The 23,579-nt window shown below is 43.7% G+C and overlaps 2 protein-coding genes across 4 annotated transcripts; one reads left to right on the top strand and one right to left on the bottom strand.

Annotated features, from left to right (window-relative positions):
- Positions 1–6,270: 6,270 nt before the first annotated feature.
- On the top strand, positions 6,271–13,165 carry naa30 (N-alpha-acetyltransferase 30, NatC catalytic subunit). The gene is made up of 4 exons (XM_072362281.1): positions 6,271–7,331; positions 7,966–8,089; positions 8,350–8,405; positions 9,574–13,165. Exons 1-4 carry the CDS (start codon positions 6,486–6,488, stop codon positions 9,709–9,711), a joined length of 1,164 nt encoding a protein of 387 aa, XP_072218382.1. The 5' UTR covers positions 6,271–6,485; the 3' UTR covers positions 9,712–13,165.
- On the bottom strand, positions 13,060–22,312 carry LOC140267101 (uncharacterized). Of its 3 annotated transcripts, none has more exons than XM_072362275.1 (8): positions 21,906–22,312; positions 19,987–20,840; positions 18,413–18,808; positions 16,853–17,002; positions 16,536–16,694; positions 16,417–16,448; positions 16,035–16,169; positions 13,060–15,897 (listed from the first exon to the last, which is right to left on the bottom strand). In XM_072362275.1, exons 2-8 carry the CDS (start codon positions 20,822–20,824, stop codon positions 15,823–15,825), a joined length of 1,785 nt encoding a protein of 594 aa, XP_072218376.1. In that variant the 5' UTR covers positions 20,825–20,840; positions 21,906–22,312; the 3' UTR covers positions 13,060–15,822. The 3 variants fall into 3 exon arrangements, with proteins under 3 accessions (XP_072218376.1, XP_072218375.1, XP_072218374.1); XM_072362274.1 differs by having other exon boundaries at positions 16,020–16,169; positions 19,987–20,837; positions 21,906–22,311; XM_072362273.1 differs by having other exon boundaries at positions 16,020–16,169; positions 21,906–22,311.
- Between the last annotated feature and the right edge of the window lie 1,267 nt (positions 22,313–23,579).

Below are 23,579 nucleotides of genomic sequence, written 5' to 3' on the forward strand. Positions count from 1 at the left end.
ACAGGATTTATCCTTTAATTCGCTAAGCTTGGGATAATTTTTGTTCCCGGAGACCCCTAATGGTGTATTGCACCTGCAGTTTGTGTCCTGCAATTCCATTTTAACTAATAGTTTGAGGGCACTGTGAGAATATGACAAGCTTTACACAGCAAATGACTGGAAACACGCTATTAGATTCTGTTTGAGAGCACAATCGGCATAACGGCACCTACAGAGTTTCTGGGGCGTACGATACTAACGTACAAATGTTTTGGTGACCGTGATCAAAATGAAAAAATCTTCAACCATTGTTCAAACAAAAGGATTTTATCTCTGTGATCAGTCCACAAATTTCCGTGATTAGGTCAGTGGACTGTGAGAGTCATAAGAAAGCCTTTATCTTGGACCTCATTGAGTAGTCCATTGAGGATTTTGTGGTATTTTTAGGATAATTTTGCTGTTGTAGAGGCGAAAATCTTCCCCTCCTCCAATGAAATTGTCCCAGTTTCCATATTCATGATACATATCTTTGCGAAAAAGAAAAGAAAATTTCTCAGTTTTACAAGAATCGTTTCTTTTTCTTATTGTTGCTCGCTTTGGAGTTTTTAAAAACAAAAAAAGAACAAAGTGGTACCTGTCAGTGCAGATGAAAATATTAATGAAAATCAGAAATTCTGCCTCAAGAGAATAAACACGGCCAGTAGCTGCTGCCATGTAAGAATAAACACAACAAACTCCTGGAGCTTTTTTTTTTACATGACCAAGGCCACCAGTTTTGTTTGTGTCCTCTTCCTCAAAACATATTAAAAACTTGTTTTTTATAATAAACTTTGTTTATTATAACCATGCACAAGGCAGGCCGTACTGCTATCTGCCGCAACACCAAAAAGAATAGTTTATACCCTCCAAACGAAGAAATGAAGACTATTTTTTATCATACATTTCTAAAGTTCACTTCAAATTTGCTTGATAATCGGATGCAACACAAGCCCAAAGCATGATCAATCCACCCCCGTGCTTAACAGTTGGAATTGGATGTAAGTTCTGTGGACAGATTAAGAAAAAAGGATCCCACAAGCAGCTCTCTCAGAATGTTTTCAAGGTGTTCCAGACTTCAACTTGGCCTCTCCTGTTTCTGTAAACTGACATTTATTTATCATATCACTAATTAGGGAAGAGGCTACTTGAAAACGATTTGATGTACTCTGGAAGTTTGAGGGATCAAAGTTTTTATCATCTATATTAATGTAATATAAAATGACATGATAATATATAGCTTTGGAATTTGACTTTCCTTATGATTACTGTCAACAGGTCACATGTTCCTCACAAGCTGATTAAGTACTGATACCTTAATAGAAGTTTCTGAGTACTGAAATATCTCGAGGCGGACAACTTTTTGCACTTCGCTTCTTTCCTTTTTCCACTCTGAAACGGTACAAGATCATAATAACATGAAATAAAAGAAAATGGGAAGGTGGAATTTTCTTGGAACTGATTCATCTTCAGTGCAGATCACCAAAGGAAAGCACAAAAATCTTGATCCGCTTAATGGAGCCACTAATGACGAGCTCCATTAGTTTGATATATGCTTTTATCGCCTTGCCCTTAGATGACTGTAGCATTTCATTAGACATGTCTGCCTCATATCTCACTTTGCACCCAGAGGAAACTGTGAAGGGATTAATTTTTTGATAGACCCCCTGCTTCTTCCTGCCACCCGTCCTCCTCCCTCTCCTCCCTCTCCTCCCTCTCCTCCCTTCTTCCCTCCCACCCTGCTCCCCTCAACTCAGCTCCCAGCCACAGACAGGGGACCCAGGAGGAATAGTGTCTTTGTCGTCCTGCCGTTTTTCGGAGTTGGGAAACAAGAGGAGTTTAATCCTCATTGTCCAGGAGGCTGCAGAGGGTGAAGGGGGGTCCTCCGGCTGTAAAATGATCCAACTGGCCTTGGGCTAATCCCCTCCTAACCCCCACTCCCTGGCCTGGACCTCCTCCTGGCCTGAATGCACGCCCCCACACTACCACAGTATAAAGCTATAAACACATAGATCCTTGCTTATAGAGCTGATCTTTAATGTAAACTCTGAAAAGACTAAAACAAGTGAATTGCGGGATTGGTGCAGTTTTTCTCACTTTGTGTCTTCTTTTGCTCACATGGATAGGAGAAAATTGTCATTTGTAGTAATGCTTGAAGTGGTTTAGGGTGGTGTGTTTGAGTGGGTTTTAACTGGATCACCTGCACGTAGGCTTAATCAACCAGTCTGGGAATCTTTCATAACAGTAGAGGTGTCTAATCGACTTCCACACAAACATATTCACCTCTGTGTGTAAATGTATACGAGTTGCACAGTTGTTTCAAATGTAAAAAAAAAAAAAGCCTAATTTGATATAATGCGACATGTGGGACACACATTCAACACTGGGAGCGATGCGAGTGGACGTGTGTGAGTGTGCATGCAATACGTGTGCTGATGAAAAAGGAAAAACATAAATAGCTCAGATTTATTATTCTTTTCATTAACTAAAGGATTATTTGAAGATCAGGCAGGACAGGACTGGACATCTATTCGACGTTAAACCTTCCTCTGACAAGACAGATGCTCTCCGCTCTGCACAAATCTTCTGCTTTCAGTTTTCCTACCTTTGGCAAAGCCCTCTGTCCCTCCTTCCTTTCCTCCTTCTTCATCTCTCTCCTGTTCTGTCTTCATTTCTTCTCTATTTCTCTTTCTCCTCCTTTCTTTATTTTACTGCGCTCCTCCCTGAGTGACAGCTCAATACCCAGCTCTCTTAGGCTTATCTAGCCTCAGCAGATGGTTGACTTGGATCACTGTTCATACGCCACGATCTGGGCTGGTGATAAAGACTGTTACAGAGGGAATATATGCTATCTCTCCCTAGCTTGCTCTTTCTTCCTTTTGCGCCTTCTCCTCTCGCCTCCTCTCAATCCACTCCGCTGTTCCTTCCCTTCTCCATCCGCCTCTTTTCCACTCCTTGATTGAACGCTTTTTCTATCCTACCTGGGCCTTTCCACTCTCCTCCTTGTATCCTCTCTGTCCCACCACTCGCTCCCCCTCAGCCGTACTTGCTGCGTCTCCTCATCTCCCTCCATCCCTCCATCTCTGCGCATTGAATCTGGTGCTGTGTGATTGTCTCTTGTTCCCTGCTGGGCTGGCGCCTGTCTAAAGGGCCCTAGGACCCTCACGCACTGAGGGGGCTCCAGTCATGCCAGAGTTTCCTCTTCTTCTTCTTTCCTTTCTCCTCTCCTCCGATATATCATATCATCTGGTCCCTCCTCATCTCCACAGAATGGATAAAAAGGTCAAATTGTGCCTCCTTTAGCTCTTTCTCTTCTCCGTAATCCAAGTTCCATGCTTGGTCTGCCTCAAAGCACACACACTTTCTGTTTGCTGAAAATATGTACAAAACAGAGAAGTAATCTTCAAAGGGCAGCAGCATTTCACTTATGTGATCACTTCATTTGTGCAAGTGATGCACACTTCACAGGCTGCAGTCACCCATTTTATGTATACTTCACTTGTCTGGATCGCTCACATATTTTTTCTGTCTTCACAGCAAGACAACAAAGCAAATGGGAAGGGTATATCTGCCACTCGTAGATGAAAAAAGGCTCTAAGTGCTGGGAGCGATATGAATGAGAACGTACAACACAGCACCTTGTATGGCAAGAAGGAAGCAGACTGGCAAAGACATCACTCGCATCACACATCACATCACATCACAGTTTATCAGACCTACCCTGTGATGTTTGCCAGTGCAATATGAGAGGGGAAAGCATGAAAGCAAGCTCAAATCGAATGACTGTGAGGATGGGTTCTTGTAGAAAATGCAAAGAAAAGCTGTTGAAATTCATCACATAATAAGAGCAGCGGTGCCAGCTTGAGTTTATAAGGAGCTGCCATCCCATATGTGTTTGAAAAAATACCTCCTCCCCTGCCATTTACTGGTGGCTTATTCGCTCACTTCTCCAGACAGTTTCCAACCATCTTAATCTGAACGCTGGAATCTGGCAACCACTCCGGAGCACCTGCATCCGTCCAGCCTGACCCGCTTTTGTTCTGGTCCAACCCCCTAACTTTAGTCCCTAATTAACCCGGCAGAAACTAATTAAATACAGCTCTAGTGGACCAGACGCCAGACAACAAAAAAGGAAAAAAAAAGAAGAAGGAGCACAGGGAAGTGAGCGGAGTGAGGGGAGCAGGCCAATGTGACGGGCAGGAGTAGGAGAGAGGTGGGAGGGGTGGAGATCCAAAGCTTGGCCTCCAGCCTCTGAGACCGGTTCAGACAGACAAAAAGAGACCTGATGGAGAAGGGAACTTGAGTTTCAGTGTCAGCCTGTTTGTCCTTACCCTGTCCTCTCCATTTCCTCACGTGCTTCTGAGCTCCATACTGACCTCATACTTCTTGACATATTGTCGCTTTTCAAGGTATTTTAGATTCTTCCTCAAAAATCAATATGCCTGCCAACTGTTGTAATCACAAGCACACCAGTCACATGACGCAACTGATGCCCCGGAGATATTTGGAAGAGAGTAGCGACAGGACGGGGAGAGTGTGGAGAGACAAGAGCAGTATATAATGAAAACAGGAGGGGAGGGGGGCAGTGGAGTGGCAGAGGAAGGTATGGGACAGGCTTGTGAGAAAGAAGATAGGCCTGAATAAATATGGGCTAAAACCAGCCAAATGTCTCTGGCAAGGCACTTCTGCTCCTAGTCCCAGGCACAGCTCTCTAAGTGATAGAGAAAGTAATTAAGAGAAGCCTGTTCAAGTAGATAGGCCTGGAAAGGAGATTTGAAGAGGGGAACTGATTGTGCATGTCTGATTCCAGCTCTTCTGAGACTTCTCAGCCTTAAGGCTTAGTTTTAAAAGAGCCATCTCTCACCCATTCTATCTCACAGCCCTCTTCCCTACTAATGTATATTGCCAAACAAAATGTGACTTGTATTTCTGTACATTTTTTTTACATATTATTATAATTGGAAAGAGGCATCAGCATTGATATGTCTCTCCATAGAAGAGTTTTTCCTGTTAGACCTTTTGTGTCATGTGCATATGGGTATGTGGCTTTGCTATTGGACCTGAAAGATCTCACAGTTCCATTGCCAAATAGTGAATCACCTCAGATTACACAGATGACAGCATATGTCCACGGCTCGAGGACATGATAGAGCAACACTGCCACCCAGGATAAACTTGGTCATACTGCAAATAAACTCCAAGACAATTATGTGTTATTGTGTTAGAGGGTTAAATCCAGTGCAGAACACCTTGAGATGAATGATTTCCTTTACATATGCAGGTGGAAAACATATTTTGCTGCTTTGACAAAGAGCCAAATAAATATATAATCTGTAATATTGTCCACATGGTAATTGATTCTATCTTTAAACACACACAAAAAAAAGCTACAATGGTCTGGAGCATCTGGGAAGATTTATTAGAGGCCATATAATATAGTTACCAAAATAAAAACTCCCCAAAATATACACGAACGCCTGGACAAGAACAGCAGCTGGAGTAATGCAAGATTGTTGTTTTATTATGGCCTCTGTGAACAAATCAGAGATGAAGAGGAGATGGAGCCCTTTGTCCAACTCTCCATAGCAACAGCTGATGATGGCGTGAAGGTTGAAGACCACATGCACTATATAATCCTGAGAATGGTGGAGTGGAAGTGGCTGAATATCACTGTTCATTTGAAAGCATGGGAAGTAATTTAGTCACACTGCTGGGTGACGCTTCAATCCGATCTAATAGCGACATCTCCTGGAGAGACTGCAGCATTGTTGTTACGAAAGGAAAGGGCTCCGCTTGGCGCCCTCTGCTGGTGGGAAAGTAGAAGGGTCACTGTGCAAGAATGTGCTCTATGACCCTTTGGGTACGACTTAATCAATGACATCGGTAGAAATTATAATACGTACGCAATTTTCTACGAAGAGTCTATATAGCTTGTATAAAGTAAAACATATCCCCTTAAACGTGACTCCGCTTTAAAATGTTAGTTTTACTGCCTTGTCTTTCTGGCATTTTTCTCATGAAAACCCTCCCCGGCATGTTTGCTCTGTATGTTCTTGTCCTTAGATGTGATCGCTCATGATGCATTCGAGTACAAAATACCGATAAACAAATAATAAAAATAAAAATAGAAACGTCATGGGGGGAAATCCCCTTTCATTAGAATATCAGTGGAATACAGCGATTAATTACATTAATCTGAAAAACTTCAACCATCACGCGTTTCTCTACTGCCGTAAAACGTGTCTTTCTGTCGTAATGGCGTTGCGGCGGCGACACTTTGCGGCAGTAGGGAAATCGAGGAGAAAGCAGTGACAAACGTCGCCAGCGGATACGTTACCGCCTCGAAAAGCCCTCGGATTAATGCGATATTCGGCAACTTGTTTTTTATATTGACTGTATATCCCCTCGCTTCGTTGATGAAATTGTGGTCAACGATTCCCAAGCGTGAATCTCCACCTTAATGCAGTGGGATGGCCACAGTGCCGCCTGGGCCTAGTAGCGCACTGCCTGCATCCCCGGTTGAAATTCCTCCTTTCTCCGGGGCTGGGAGAGCGGAGCCGGCTGTGGAAGACGGAGAACCGACCTGCCACGGGGAGGACTGTTTGTCCGACGGTACGGGGAAGAAGTCGCAGCCGGTAAGCGAGGTCAAAAGGTCGGTCAAGAAGAAGCAGAAAAACATGCTAGCGCGAGCTAGCCCGGCGGCGCTGCACCTCAAAATGCAAGCCCGAGAGCAGCAGCAGCTGAACGGCTTGGCCAGCCCCTCAGAGGACTCTGACAGCCATCAGCACGCAGGAAGCCTATCTGACAATCTCAGATCGTCCGTGGACAACTGTGACAGCAGCGGCAGCAGTGATGGGGCTGCGGCCGCTACAAACAATAATGAGCACCACTGCCAGCACGAAGGCCACGGCCCCTTCTCCAAAAACGGCAGTCACTCACCTTTGATTAGCAACAGCGTGAACGGGATGCCGGCTTTCACGAGAACTGAAGCGGCCCACGGAGGGGGTAAAGAGTTTGATCGCACGCAGCCCCCGAGACCGCCGGGCGACGAGCAATCGGACGCTGACGGGCCCGGCGGTGAGGAGAGCCGCGGTGACCCGCAGCACCAGCCGCCGGTCGCCGAGCTGGCCCGGCTCGATTTGAGCAGCTCCCCCGGCCGGGCGGAGGGGGAGAGCCACGACATCCGCTATGTCCGCTACGAGTCCGAGCTGCAGATGCCGTGGATCATGAGACTGATCACCAAGGACTTGTCTGAGCCTTATTCAATTTACACGTACAGGTACTTCATCCACAACTGGCCGCAGCTTTGCTTTCTGGTGAGTACAACACTGAAACCCATCTCAGAATGGGATCAAATGACCTTCAACCTATCTTTAACTTGGATCGCCAACTTTGAAAAAGTGTGCTTTGGGTTGCGTAACTCTGTTGGAGCTGGGCGTGGCTGCATGCCCACTGCTCTTTATCAGCTGTCAGTGGGACTCCCAGGCAGTCAGACACAGTGCTCATATCTGGCGGTGATAAACACACAAGCAGCACCCGGCTTTTGTTTTTCTGCAGTTAACTGTCACCAACCCCACCTTTTTGTTAGCTGTCAAAAGTGCAACTAATTCTGTGTTCTCAGTGATATCAGTCTCTGGGTCAGTCATCTGCATGCAGCTCTGTTGGAGCATGGAGACATTAGAAAACACTCTGATGTGCTTCAAGTAGACGGTCCCATTTTGAGCCTCCTATGTCCACTTAGGGAGTGCTTTGTGTATCCCTTGAGCCTCGAGGTTGTAAACTTCCCTGTCCCAGCTGTTCTGGAATGCCATAAGAGGAAGTACGATGAAATGTAAAGGTCAGAGGTCATCTCAGATCCGGCAGGATGACGGGGACTGTTGCTAGACTTTCTGCAGCCACCCTCGCTGACACTGGAAGGACTTAACTGTTGGTTTTGTTTGTACGTCACAGGCCATGGTGGAGCAGGAGTGTGTCGGAGCTATCGTATGTAAGCTTGACATGCATAAGAAGATGTTTCGTCGTGGCTACATCGCCATGTTGGCCGTGGACTCGAAACACAGAAGGAAAAGCATCGGTGAGCTCTCGCAAAGTTCTAATGTCCTAATAACAGGTCCCTGCAGCCAGGTTGAGGGACGCAGCCTTTTTTTGGGGGCCGTCTATGAAACCATGATCTCATTATATAAATACACCATGTAGATAAGCAATTCGTAGCTTATTATCAGGCACCGAGGCAGAAACGAGAGGAAACGAAAGCTATTTTTAAAGAAGTGCTGCTTAGTTTCTCAGCTGAAGGCGCCGACTTCTTCTGTTGACTTTGTGGCTCTTTTGTTTCAGGTACTAATCTGGTGAAAAAGGCCATCTATGCCATGGTGGAGGGGGACTGTGATGAGGTAACTCAAACAGAACGCATCCAGAATGTTTTTGCACATTCGCTGTCCTAAGTTAATGTTGCTTAATAAAACTACACTTCGGGAAAGCTGTGTACATTATATCAGGGTTCAGTTTTCCTCCCCTGTCCTTCGCTGGAGCTTTAGTTTGATTGCCAGCACTCCTAAAGCTGCTGTTTCAGCCACCTCTCTGGTTTTTTTTGTAACCTGGTACGTACTTATCTTGCGTTTGAAGCCGGCTTCATGTTAGAAAAAGCCCGAGACGAGGCATATTCCCCGCCTCGTTGCATCGATTCTTCCTTTAACGACACAACATTTCAGCAGCTCAGCAGTTCAAATACCCCCTTGTGTTTTTCATTCCATGAAAATGTCATCAACATTTACAGTGCCCCCCCCCCTAACCATCACAGATGCTCGTGTTTAAACTGTGTGCTGATTTGAGAAAAAACCAGCTGCATGGTCCCTCCTCTCTTTCAGCCCAGAGGATCTCGAGGTCACGATTCCCAAAACTAACTAGATTTTCGGATTCGTCACACCTCGGCACAGTTTTTCCACTTCGCCGCTGCCGAACTTAAACAAGCTTTAACTCTGAGGAGGTGTCAGGGTTTTCTGACACCTTTTTTTTTTTCCGATGGTCCCTGATCCCCCTTCTACAGAACCGTGTTGGTTTTTAATGTCCCGAGGTCTTTCTTGTCAGCCTCGTCTCTCGTCCACAGAGAGTCTTTTTAATGATATAATGAATCGCAGATGATGAAACCCCTGAATTCTTCTCCTAATCACATTACTGACGGGTTGCCAGTTAAACTTATTTGCTATGGGATGTTTGAGCAGGTGGTGCCCTTACTTTGCACCACTTTAGTCTTGTTGCTTTGCCCCATTTATTTGATTAGGCCACATGCAGAATGAGTCAAGCCAGCAGCATTCTGACTGAAGGACGGCTGCACTAAAGCTGCCCCTAACTGCATATCTGAACTTCCTTGAACTCGCCAAAAATAAAGCCATGGATCTGTCTAAAACATGCTTATAATATTAGCGCTCAATCTTCAGAAAGAGATTGCTCTGGAATTATAGGATGTCTGTTGTGCCTTGAAGATACATTGTTGGCTTTACATGTTATTTCTGATCTTGTACAAAACCCATCTCACTTTAAACCTCCCCCCTCCCCCCCCAGGTTGTGCTGGAGACGGAGATCACCAACAAATCGGCCCTGAAGCTGTACGAGAACTTGGGTTTTGTCAGAGACAAGCGGCTGTTCAGATACTACCTGAACGGAGTGGACGCGCTGCGGCTCAAACTGTGGCTCCGCTAGAGGAAAGCAGAAGGGACGGGGGGGGGGGGGGGGGGAGGTCGGGACAGCAGGAGCTGTTCACCTCTGACACTATCAGCTCAACAGCCTCAGCTCTGCCCTGGTCATTTTGCTCTTATACTCACACACACACACACACACACTTGTGTTCAGACGTGAGGAGTGTGCACACACACACACACACACACACACCTGTGTTCAGACGTGAGGAGTGTGCACGTAGGTTTGCATAGACACAGGCACACGCCGTCGTTTTCTCCCTGACCTCTGAACAACTGTCGTTTAGGCAGAAATAGAGCGAAACGCCGTCAGACGCTTTCACGGAAAGGGGGGCTCCTGATTCTTTGAGTGACGATGAGGGGGTGGGGGGGTGGCGAGGGCGGTCTCCGGGATGACCCTGACGTGAGATGCGAGGGTGCGCATCCGAACCCAAGAGGACAAGGCACCACAGCAGCTGCATCCTGCAGAACAGGACAGAACAGACTTGGAGAAAAACAACAACCAACACGCAGGAAGTGCGGCCGCAAACACCGACTGGGAAGAAAATATTTGTGGAGTTTATTTTTGTGTTCCTTTTTTAAAGCTTGTTAGTTGGGAGGGGGGGCTATAGTATGACTGTATGTGTGTTTGTACCGCCTCATGTTGTTTTTTTCTGTTTTTGGACGGTGTGACTGCGCTGGCTTGCTTTGCCCTTTGTTTGATTGTGTGTCCCATTCTGTCCGCCGCCACCCGCCTCAGCCCCCAGGACTGAAAAGTGTAAAAGGTGTGCATGCGTGTGTTTTAATGCGAGCGCGGGAGTAAGAGCGCGTGGATCGACTAACCTAACCCCCCCCCCCGTCTGAGTGGAACCCCCTCAGTGTGGCGGGAGCAGCTGATCGAAACCAATCACTCCATTATCGCCTAACTTTGCCCACATTGTGGATCTGCCCCCCCCTTCTGCTGTGTCTTTCATTAAATCTCTCCTCATTAAACCCTTTCAGGGTGTGGTTGAGGGGTTGATGAGTTTTTTCCTGTTTTTCCACATCGGATCTTATTTTCATCAAATGCACTGCCAGCCTCTGCACCGCCCCCCCCCCCCCCCCCCCCACAAGAAAAGGAGAAGCTGTCGTCTTTTAAAGAGACTCCTTGCCAACGATGGTGTGTTCACATCTCTCCAAGCCTTCCGTGTTTGCTCATTCACACCATCAGTCCAATCCTGTGCGATGCGAGTGCCACTGAATCCATCACCACTGACGGTGCTCTCTGGTCCGCCTCCAGGCAAAAGTGTTAAATATGCTGGATTCCTGTTTGAGTATGCTGTGTGTGTGCGTGTGTGTGTGTGTGTTTATCTCTTGATATAAAAGAAAAAAGGAAACTCGAGAAGAATCCTGAGCAGATTATGAATTTTTCTTGCGCTTGCTTTCAGTTTCTGTACATCTGTGTCCTCTACACCTGTGTGACCTCGTGCTGCTCATGGGCAGCTGAGTCCTCGGTGCACTTCCTGGTGCGCTTACCTAACTCAATACACAACCAACCTCGCTAACGTTCTGAGTCTCCCCCCCGGAGCTCGCCTCGCGCGCACTCGGATGTTCCAGTACGCACCAATTGGAAAATTGCTTTAGCTGCTTCTTTTTTTCTTTTCTTTTCTTTTTTTTTTTCTTATTTCTTTATTTTCGGTTTAAAAAATGAACAAAAGTCAGATGCACTTCTATGAAAATTGCTGCAGTGTGTATGAGTAAATGTGAATGTGTCCGCCCGTGTGTTCTTCTGTTCTGACGGTGGTGTGGGTCTGTTCTATTTGACTCCCATTTTCTCTCCTTTCAGAGGAAAATCCGAGTGTTTGTTCTGGTCCGTTAAGGACAACAGGACTTGTTAACTGCAAGGAAGGAATTTTAGTGTTTCAGGATCAACCAACGGCTCAAGGTTGTAGTCATGGCAGGAAAGAGATTGGCAGTCCAAGGGAAAGTAAGTGGAATTTGATGGCGAATGAGAAAACCCAACGCGTTGCAGGTCGTCGGTGCAAATTCCACCTCGTTGTTACACCCCAGATCGTGTGGTTGGACTTTGTCGAGCTTTTGTCTCCCAATATTCGAAGCACTGCAAGGCACCGCCGTGCCACACTACTGAAAACCTGCGACATGAATTCTCAACAAAACAAATGTTCCCATTAACCGGGAGCCATCATAGTTTTAGGATGGATGACACTACAAGCGCTGTACGCGTGCTGTGAGGTTATGTCGGCCTTCAGCTTTCAGCTGGTATGTTTCATGCTCGGAGCCACGGCCTGGAAGAGAAAGAGGACGCTAACAGAGCTGCCACCCCGTCGATGTAAGTTTCTGCGTGCGTTTGGAGCAATGGATCAGATACTTCTTTTCCCCTTTTTTTTTGTGTTCTAGTCATTGATTATATATGAGAGTCTTTTTTCTTTTTGTAATTCATGTGTTGGGTTGGGGCCGACTTGGGTTGATTTATCAGAGCGTTTTTTTTTTTTTTTTTTTATCTTTAATTTCTGTGCTACTTTAACCCATCCAGATGTGTGATGAGACCGATGAGCAAATGAAAACAGTCTAAACCCTGAACACCAACTGGTATCTTTGCTGCTCGTCAGACTCTATTTAGATTTATTTTTTTTCTTTTCTTTTTATTATGACCCTGTTCAAATTCTACCTGGTTCATTCTGGAGCTTTTAATCTTCTGTCCCTGTGTTGAACACATTTTCCTCCTTCCCTCTGTGTTCTCTCACTGTTCAGGTCTTTCTGGGTTTTTTTTTTTTTTTTTAAATGCTGACCACTGATGAGAGGAAGATTTAGCTTCATTTCTCAACCTATCTCGCTCTTTCGAACCAGTTGTCAGTGAGAGCAGATGTTTTAGATTTTTTTGTCAGTGTCCTGTGAAACTGGCAGTTCCATGAGGTTTATGGGCATTACAGTCGGACACAGGGAGCAAAGCGGCTCCATTAAGATCACAGACTGAAGGGCTTTGTCATCGGTTCATAGCCATGGCTTGTGGTGTTGTGTATGTCACCCACTTTTCTAGAGCGACGACTCCTCTGCAGTTTGAATCAGTTTCACCCTGACATGTCAGTTCAGTGTTCACAGATGTCAGAAGAAGTTTATTTCCTCATCCTGGATGTCGGCTGTGTTATCCTCACCTAGGGCAACTGCCATCCTACATTTAGGACTTATAAATTCCCTGCAGAAACTGGCGCATCACTCAGATTTCTATTGGCAGTGCCACAAAATGCTCCCACAACACAACCAACCTCACCACAGGGGCTTTCTGCAGTCTTTCTGGGGTGGGGAGCACCGCCTCCGCCAAGCGGGAAAAAGGGAGAGCAAAAGGTTGGGTTTTTTTTGCATGTCTGTGTCCCTCTGTCCCTCTACCCCGTCCCATCTCTTGATTTTGATCTGGAAATGTCAGAGAGCTTTTATTTAATGTGGAAAAATAACACAGAAATAAATTATTTGTTTTGTTTTTTTTTCTTTTTCTTTTTATGCTGTAAAACTGGGTTGTTGTGTCTGCTGTTTGGAGTGGATTAAAAAAAAGAGAACAATTTACACTTATGATGTATCATAAGAAAGAGTCAAAATTAGACATCCAGATTGACAGTTTATTTGATCACAGTCTGTTTAATGTCTACACAAAGAGACCAGGAGAAGTGTCCACTGTTTTAAATCACACTCACCTTAACAGTATTATTGCGTATAGACAGGCATTTGTAAAGTAAGCATGTCAGATGGGTGAAGAAGTGACGGATAACATTAATTTTTTTTAAACAGAAGACACCTTGATGCAACATTGGCCACAAATGACTAGAAATGGTCTTTGCTTCTTGAAAAGAAGTTATTTAATATGAATCTTCTTTTCTGCTGGTCCAGAAAGAAGAAGATTCTCCTTTGTTTTAAAATAAAAATCTTTAATCATCTCTCCAAAAGTCAAAAACTTAATCCGACTACAACTCATTGTTTCTGAATTATGTGGCATTCAGGGACAAAAAAACTGTTGAACAAACTTATCCTTTATCTGCGCTTGTTGACGGCAGATTAGCACACACAACACACATTTGTACAAGTTTTTATTCTTAAAATTGGTGACTTGTGAAAACTAGGAACCTTTGCTTCACTGTCCTCAGTGCGTGTCTTTCCTGCCAACAGAAGCGCATCATTCATTAAAAAAAAAAAATTAGACTTAGCTCATGCACTTAGAAAAAAGTAAGATTGCAAGTGGAAATGAGTTCATATCAGAGTTATATTGTACATCAGAATATGTTTTATGTTACATACTTTTATAGGATGATGGTATTTTGTATGTGTTTCACAACAACTTCTATGGACAAAAGACTGAATAAAACATTTGCATTTCCATTAATTTTACATTTAAACCAATCATTAGTTCAATTGAATCATATGGAACAGTTTTTAAAGGGTGTTGATATCTTAGTTTGAAGGATTATAGCATTTAGGGGGGGGGGGTTAAAGAGCTGATTCACATCTTTAGGAAGATGGAAAGCCTAATATCACAATTAAATCAGTTAAATGTGAAGTTAGCTGTAATGCTAATTTATAAGATGCAATGTAACCAGTGCTAACTCCAGCCTTAATGGTGTCCCACACATACCACACCAAAAGGCCTATTCCGTTTTTTATTTTTTTAAATTGTACCGATGGAGGAAAAAATAAATAAAGGGAGGTCGTTATTTTTAGTAGATTGTGCCTATTTTGATAGCTTTTGACACGTTGTGATAGCTGCTAGCATAGCTCCCTGTCTTTATGCTAGCTGCCTGGGGAGCTAGAATAAAGCTACTGATATTTTGCTCCAACTCACATATATATAAAAATAAATAAATAAAAGCAAAGAAGGGTATTTCCCAAAATTACTCCTTTGAATATATTCAGTGTCCTGCAAGAAAAAACTATTTACACTAGTTTGCCTAAATCTAAATTCAAGTCAGCTTTATTCAAATGCTATATACACGTTAGCCTAAAATTATTCATACTGATGATAATTTTAGATTATTAGTTCATTTAAGAGTTGACAAAAAAGTTTGTTGTGGCTCAAAATCGATCAAGAAACAAGATTTAAAAATGTTAGTGACGAATTTGAACTCTGAATGTCATTCCTATAAAAATAATTAAAGATTAATCATACGATTTCACTGTAATATCCAGCAAAGCATTTATTTACTATCATATTCAAATAGTAGGTATGTGAAAGTCTCCACTTGGATATTGAGACTACACCTATATCTGCCATATTGTTAGGCCTTTGAGGTTGGCTGTTGACCTACCCATCACTTTGGCCTTTCAGATTTAGGGTGAAATTTAGGTCTGGACTGTGACAGCGGCACTCCAAAATCTTCATATTTTTCTCCATCACCACTTTCCTGACCACTTCAGCAGTATATCTCAGATTATTGTCTTGATGAATGGGTCATTGCTGCCAAATGCCAAATTATTCTGGTGTTTTCAGCAGTCCTGTTTTTCTAAGGAACACTCAAGGTTCAAAGATCAACATCAAAGCCGTCCAAGTAAATGTGAGCAATTCTGATTCCAACATTTCAAGGCAGCCATTGTAGCAGCCAAGCATAAGGCTTATGTCTGTTGGCTGGCTGCTGATCAAGGAGAGATCCTTTTCCCCAAGAGTGGGGTGCAAAGGCCCAATCCCCAAACACTTGGTGTGGGGCAGCACTGGATAATGATCAGAAACATGCAAAAGTGGTCAAGAAGTTATTTACAAATGACAAAGAAAGAGTACGAATAACTTCAAACTAAATATAATAGCTGACTATGTATTATTAACATCTATAATGTTACGTCTTTCCTTTGTCACTTGTGTGTGTTATTAATTGACAGAAAACCTATTGGTTCTCACTCTCCCGACTGCCCTGCCAAGCTAGCATCACGTGACAACATTTAGAAAAGTGCTCACTCTTACAAAGGGGGGTTGGTATAAAGCTGATCTGTGTGCAGCCTTTGCAAACTGTACCCTCCACTCTGATACTTTCTCTGGATCAGATTAGTCATAGCCAGGCAGGATAGGGTTATTAGAGATGCAGTTGTCATAGTGATGGGGATTTTTTTCTCCAGGCCTCCATTTCATGAGGGCCACCAAAAAGAGAAAACCAGAAAGCCGACCTCAGAATTCATCCTCAGAGCTGTCAGCCAGCAGCATGGCTTGGTCCTGACGGCTGGTGCTGGGTTCCCGTGGTTGCTGTTGGAGGAAACATAAACTTAATGTTGAACTTGATGCTTTTGAGACCCACAGTGAGTGACAGTGTGAACCATTTGATAGATTGAGACTGAGCTGGAATAATGCATGATTAGGATATTGACCTCTGGCTGCCTGACCTTCCTCCTCTGATGTTTAAAGCTGTTCTTCCTTTTGCGGTGAATCATCCTAATGCTGTAGAGGGCACCGACGATCAGCAGGGCCCCTGTAATACCGATGCCTACAGGGGCCAACATGCCAGACACATAACCGGCCTGCCGAAGGTGAAGACACAGAAGTTAAAGCACAGTAGAATTATAACTATGTTCGCTTACATGAAGTCTAATAAATTAAATTTCCATGGATGAAAAGAAATGACCTAAAGAAACCTTTAATGTAGATGACCAACAGGATTTCTATTATTCTACTGTATTTTTCATGGAAAGTATGAGCTATATATAGATCTATATATATATAGATATATATGTGTGTGTGTTTTTGTACAACAGGGGGCAGTCTTACCTTTTCTCTGATCAGCTCTACCCAGCTGCGCACTAAAAGAAAAGGGGATTAGATTTAGCTGGGCAGCATACATAAGGACTGCAATGTTGTATTGAATAGATGTTATCATGTGCTCATACTCAGGCCCTGGTTGCGTTGAACCCAGACAGGAGGAGGAGGGATTAGACTGTACGATGGCTGTGTTGAGCATCTCACAGGATTTTCTGTCAGATTTTCTTCACTCTCTTCTTCCACCGATTCCTCTGAGTTCTCATCGTCCTCATCCTCATCTGGCTCCTCTGTGGAAAGGAAGGAAAACTTTATTTGCTCTGCAGATACAGAGTATGGGGCATCTATTTTTGGGTTTAAGTGGGACTCTTCCCAAAAATGTTATTGTTGTTAATCACACATGAGAAAAGATGTGTTGTTCCGCAAGTGGTGTAAAAGACCGTCTTACCCTCAGACTCCATCTCCTCTAACCCTGATCTGGATTTGTGCGGGAGCTGATGGGTTGCCATGGATACTGTAGCCATAGCATGCTGGAGGGATGAGAATGAGGGGCCAGTCGAGGGCACGTTTTCTACAAGGCTTGATGTCCTCAGGGCATCTATGTGTTAAAGATCATATAGGATAAGGAGTAAGCAGGAGGAGTAATACAGTGTATCTATAACTACATCCTATGACCTACAGTAATTTGAATTTCTGTCACACTGTTAAGTGGGATATCTGTATTTTCTCTATGTCTGTGTAGTGCTCAGGTCAGTATGTGTGAAAGACGTATTTGCAGGGACAATTTGTCACCTATCACAACAAACGTTTAGTCTCATGTAGAATGAATGCTACGTTCACCCTGAGTCACAGGTGAGGGAAACAGAAACTGTTTTTAAAAATGTTTGTATAATGCTGTGCAAAAAAGCCGCCCTGTAATTCTTTATACAATATATTGCAGAGAAAAGGGGGAAGAAATTTCTTGAAAAATGTGCAAACATGAATAGAAATACAGTATCTGAGGCAAAAAAAACAGAGTTTGTACAATTGTAATGTGCTTGAAGGTCAATATTTAGTCTAAATAGTCTAAATAGTCTTTATTTTTCAACACAATCTGAACTTTCTTAGAGAACCTTTCTTGACAATTTCTATAAGTAGTTTTCAAGAATAGTTCTTCTGTCATACCTCAGCCTTTTCTCCCTGTTTCCCTTCCTTAAGAATGGCTTCTTGACAGCCACCCTTCCATGGAAACCATTTCTGATGAGGCTTGAGTGAATGGTTGTTGGATCAACTGAAGGTTCAGAGGCATCACAAGTTTACTCTTTGCTTATTTTTTGTCAAACTGGGTTATCTTGTGCATTTTTCATAGGTGCGACATAAGAAATGGGAACAAATTACATGTCTTTGCAACAGGCAAAAGATGTGATTTAAAATTGGTTCTTTACTAAGTTGTCCTTAATGTGTAGACACACACTGGTTCATCCCTTGAGTTAACTGCCTTTTTAATACTTAAATGAGTCTTTGGTCAGTGTTAAAGGGCAGGAAAAGAAAACATATTCCTGTGAAAATAGTCAGGTGCAGGGATAATACTGAAAACAACTGAAAAAGCAGCTAATGTTTAAAAGACCTTGCATGGGTTGTTCTTATTATTGCTCCAGGGAAATGAAAAAATGCAAAGACACATTTTTCCTTTGCTTCTTCTCAGTACGGACCTTAAAGGGTTAAAAAGATTGCAAGAAAGTTCAGCTTCTTGAAAACTAAATATAAAGAAATAAGGGGTGGCTCAAAATGTTTGCACAGGGCTACATATACATCAGAAATGGTTATTTGCTAATCTTGAAGTTATGCAGCACAATGCAAAAACAATAAGCAAAAGGTTTTCTTGCACTCTGTAGTATGGTGAATAGTATTACTATTTAGTATTATGGTCCTTATTATGGTAAGTGTTAGGCATGTTGGTCATGATTCCATATAGGATCATGTTAACTTTGAGATTCATTCATCCATACTACCAGATCCTCACTGTCACCTTTCTCTGAACGATCCATTGGCTGAGTTTCAACTTGCCGCTGTGATACAGATGGACCTGCAGCACTGATTGGCTCTAGGAGCTCGGCACCGGATGTCTGCCAAGGTGACGTCCAGTCTGGCACGAGAATGTGAAGGTTGTGTGAGGGACCATTGCTGTCAGTCTCATCTGTGACCAGCTGGTCCAGGTCCACCTCTGACAGAGGCAGCCCTCCGGTCGCTATGGCAACAGGAGGCTGGGTGCTGCCTGGCACCTGAGTGACCGCCACCGCAACTGCTGCGACTGCTCCCTCCTCAGCTGTGACATCCTCAAAAGGCTCAAAGATGAGAGGGAGAGCCTCTGATGACATGGTGGCCTCTGTAGCTTCATTATCAGACAGCGGGACGGCTGTGTCTGCTGGAGTTTGGGTCAACACAAGCACAGAGATGCAACACAGGTCACCATATGCAGCATGAGAATTCAATTTTCAAAGGGCAGATTGGAACATTCTGTGAAATACCACTAGAGCCTGCTAGATTCACTAATGTGACAAAACTGGGGCAAAGAAATGATGGCAAGTGAGGATCTTGCCATCTCAAGTCCTCTTGCAGTTGAAATGAAAAATGTATGTTTTCCACTGGAGAGCAGGAATAATTAAAACAGAGACTTTTTTGCGTGCAGCTTACTCATTAGAAATACTTGCACTTGCTCAGAGTCAAAATTGCATGAGGCTCAGAGAGAGTGCAAATCAAACGGCTTGAAAAGAGTCTTCTCTCTGGAGAATAGACGAGTACAGAGGTTTTCTCACAAGAGAAACTGTTACTGCATTGGCTTTATTCCAAAGCATCTCTAAAGTCGGTTGAAAAATGCCTATGCGGGCCACTATCCTTTTTACGTAATACCATTTTGGGAATCGAGGCACTTTGTCAGCTTCATTTCCGATTTGGAGAAAGCCTCATCAAATAGCCAATCCCCATATGGACACATATTGGCTCAGACAGATTGCTTTAATCCATTTCCCTCTCCTGACTTGCTGAATAATGACCTGCCTGGCTCTCTACAAAAGCCTGGATGAGAGAGTGTGAAAGGTGGGGAAGAAGGAGAGGAGGTTAGGGGGTATATAGATAGAAAGAGGTGGGTGTTGAATCCTCTAAAGACTTGTATAACAAACCCTGCCACCAGCCCTCTCCTGGCTGTTGTGATGTTCTCTCTTTTCTAACTCGAGTCAGGAATAGAAAGTAATTAGACTGCCACTGGTCCCAGCTGGGGTTCAAAGTGGAGCGTGGAAAAGCAGGCAGCCTTCTTTGCCAATCATCAAAGGCAATCTCTGCCGCTAGACATGTCGTTTTCATTTCTGCCACGTTTTTTAATGAAGCCTCCTGGAGCTCTGCAAAATTCCAGCAAGCTGGAAAATAAAGCTTGGGTGACAGTGGTTGCAGAGCTTTACCTTGCTCTGATCCAAAAGCATTCTGAGATTTTGCAGCTTTGCCATTAAAGACCGATAAAAGAGTCAGAAAGGTTTCACCCCGATAAATGTTGTGCATATCCTTATTCCCCTTAGGTTTTGTTATGCACCTCTAACTTTTCAGGCTTACCTCCAACTGGTCTTGCTGCCTCGGTCCACAAACTTTCCAGGCCATCCTCTCTGGGCATCAGGTTTGGTGCAATGTCAGGCAAAATAGGATCTGACAGAGAGGATGTTGTAGCTCCAGCATGGCCCCAAATTGTCAGAGGTGTGGAGGTCCGAGAGGTGGCAAACATCAAGGGAGGGGTGGTTGTGTGGGAGGTTAGTTTCTGGGTCCAGATGGAAGTGTAGGGATGTAGAGGGTCTGTGAAAGATGGAAAGCTTGTCTCTGGGTCTTCATTCTGGATTGTCCTGTCTGCCCCACCATCATTATTCTTTTGGCTGAATGAGGAGTCGAGCTGTGATGTCAATGCCGTGGAGGCAAAAAATCTCTCTGCACTCCATTTAGGGGTAATCATGTCAACATCCATCTGCTCTCTTCCACCTGTAGGACTCAAAGGCTCGGCATCGACAGGTGTGTCCTCCTTTTTACTGTCTGGATCTGCCATCTCAGACGAGCTCTCAACCTTCTTTACCTCGCTCCTTTGGCGTTGTGCTTCTCCAGCAGCCTTGCTTGGCCCAAATCTTCCACCATAGCTGTCCCCATTTGCTGTCTGCGTCACTGAATCTATCCCCTCAGGTCCTCCATGTGGGCCAGTCCCTCCTTCTGCACCTACACTCAGTGGGAAGCCGGTGGCGTGTTCTTTATCTGAGGGTATGGAGTCTGTATTGATGGTGTGTGTTGACCCAGGAGTTGCTGCTGAGCTGTCCTGTGTGTGGTTGAAGTGTGGGAGATAAACAGGGGCTCCACAGACACAGAGACAGGTCCCAGCCAAGAGGAGGCGGCGGAACGGCCACGACATCAGCATCTCTGTCTTGTACCTGCTGACAGTGGACGTAAATGATAAATGCTAAGAGGCTGAACAGAGGTGTGAACAATCCCTGCCTCCAACTTCTACGCTGTGTCATCCAGCAGACATGTGGACACAAAGACAAAACAGGGGTGGCAGTGAAAGGGAAATGGGTGACAAGACACTACACCTCAAAGGGTCAGAATGCAATTGGAATTTCATTTGAGTTTTCGAGCGTGTGATAAGCACAGAGAACAGGATTAACTGAGCATTCCTGCCTGGCTTGGCTGTGATGCTGTAGGTGCAACGTTGAAATTTGGATGAAATTCCCTTTCATCTGAGACCCATCTGTTCATTTTTGTGTGTGAATAGGGACAGGAGGACATACGCGCTCTCTCTAAAAAGAGGTATACACACAGATAAAGAAAGAGAAAGGAAATCTGACACAGCAATCCTCAGCACCCCTTCCCTTCAACTATAAATAGCAGTAGGTTTTCTATCCTCTAGGATCCTTTGAAAAGGCTTTGTGAATTGTAAATCTGTGCATTCCATGGAACCCCGTCTATTAAAGATGAAACGTGACCAAATGCATCCCGAAATAAAAAACAATCTCTCACATTCTTTGCTTCATATAACATATTGAAGCAACCCCCACCACCATAGCTATTATTAATTATCTGCAGCTGAAAACAAAACACACGTCTGATACTGACAGGTTGACACCCTTCTTTACTGAGTCAGACAAGCGTCTGAGAAAAATCATCCCCCTTCCGTGGATGCACTGAATAGTGTTGGAACATAATCCACTTTTCTGCGTTTGCAAACCTCCCTATGATCAATACACCAGAGTGCACATGCAGTCCACCACCTGAAAGCATGACCGCGCCAGCTTTTGGACTGTAAACAAATTCACACTGCGGTGTTGAGTCACATTTCTCAAATATGACAGCACAGAATCACCGTACTGGAGCTATTAATAGCCCGTTAAAACCTATAACGCATCCCTTAAACGGCATCACCCATCACATTCTGGCATCGATAGCGCGATTCGCATACGGTAGCAATTAAAGTAGCGTATAACTAGAAATGAAACATTTACCTTTAAGGGTTCATAACGAATTTCTTTGCATGAGGACACAGAGCTTCTCGTGTTGTGTGCAGAAATGCACAAAGGCAAAAAAGAAACCTGCAACTGTATAGCCTTAATTCAAGGTGGTCTAGCGTGGAAATTAAGCTGTAGGAGAGGCTTGTTGTTTTGCAGCTGAGCGTCACTGACTGAAAACCAGTCTTCCGTACGTGTGTCCGCCTGCTTCCGAAGTGCTGCCACCAAATGCTCCAAACCTGCAAGATGCTTCAGCCTCTACTTTATGATGAGCGTCAGTTCCTTTCAAGTGCATATTTTCCTTTTCTTGTAGTGATTCTTCATCTTCACTACCTTCTTCTGTGAGCAACTTGTACCTATCTTGTCCTGCCGGGCCATATGAGGCGGCTGGTGGTGCTGAATGGACAGCTCCTTCACCTCAAATTAAAGGTTGTGTACTCCTCACAGAACAGCTAGTATAATGAATCTCATTTACCAAGAAAGGAATCTTACCTTAAAAGTGTTAAAAAATTTAAAAATATTTCCTAAATTAATCTGCTTCTATTCATTCTATATTACATTACAAAAGAGGCACATCTTTCTGTAGAAATTTGCACCTGGTTAAAATAGGTATTCACCATGGGTTAAGTAGGGGTCTTTCTGTTAAAATTTGCATTATACGCATACATGTGCAGTACTTTGTAAAAGTCTTGAGCCGTCTTGAGCCATCTCTCTCTCTCTCTCTCTCTCTCTCTCTTCTTCTTATTCTTCTTCTTTTAAGCTAAACTTTCTTTTAATCTTTTATTGCGATCTTAAGCTAAATTTATCAAGTCTCTCTGGAGCTCTTTCAAAGTTTATTTTTTTTATTTTTTATTTTTTTACATTGGCTGCTCCTTATTTATTCTCAGTTCAGTCCTTGTACTTGGACCATTTTTTGAGGAATGTGTTTTGACTTATGAACCACCCAAGCATAAAAAATACCAACTCACAGAATGAGTCCCTGTTGTGTCTACACATAATGGACAACTTAGCAAAGAACCAATTTTAAATGTAACTTCAGGATGTTTGTTACGAGCAGCCTGATGCAGAAATGTGTAGTTTGTCCCCATTTCTTTAGCTACATCTAAAGAAGCTACCAAAGATAAGGCAGTTTGATAGCATAAGATTGTAAGATTTTCTTTGTTCTACCAAGAGTATTCTCAAAGCTATTAGCTAAAATCTTGGCATATCTCAACATAGTGTGCAGTTTGTTATTTTAGTGTGACACTAAATGGCAAAGCCATTACCTGTCAGCAGGGAAATTTAATCACTGTTTGGAACAAAAGCAGTATCCACTAAAGAGTCTTTGAGTAGCAAAGATGAGTAGAGGATCTCCAGTTGTCAACAAATGAGTGAGAAAATAAACTAAATGTTTAAAAAATAATGGTCCTCAAAGATGAATTGGAAGGGATTATGGATATTTCTCCCAATAGCCCACGATATCACCGATCCATTCAAAGAATCTGGAGGAATTTTACTGTGTAAAGGACAAGAGCTCAAGTCTACGATGGACACCCTCCTCAGATGAGTAAACTGATATAACCCCAAGCTTTTCTGGGCAAATACAGGTCTTATGTTAACATTGTCCAGGGGTTGCATCAACTTCTCTGAGCTCAAAGTTACCTGGGATAAACCGTCATACTGTGGAAATGT

The sequence above is a fragment of the Leuresthes tenuis genome, unplaced genomic scaffold (genome assembly GCF_036924035.1).
Source record: "Leuresthes tenuis unplaced genomic scaffold, fLeuTen1.0.hap1 SCAF_13, whole genome shotgun sequence".
Taxonomy (NCBI): Eukaryota; Metazoa; Chordata; class Actinopteri; order Atheriniformes; family Atherinopsidae; genus Leuresthes; species Leuresthes tenuis.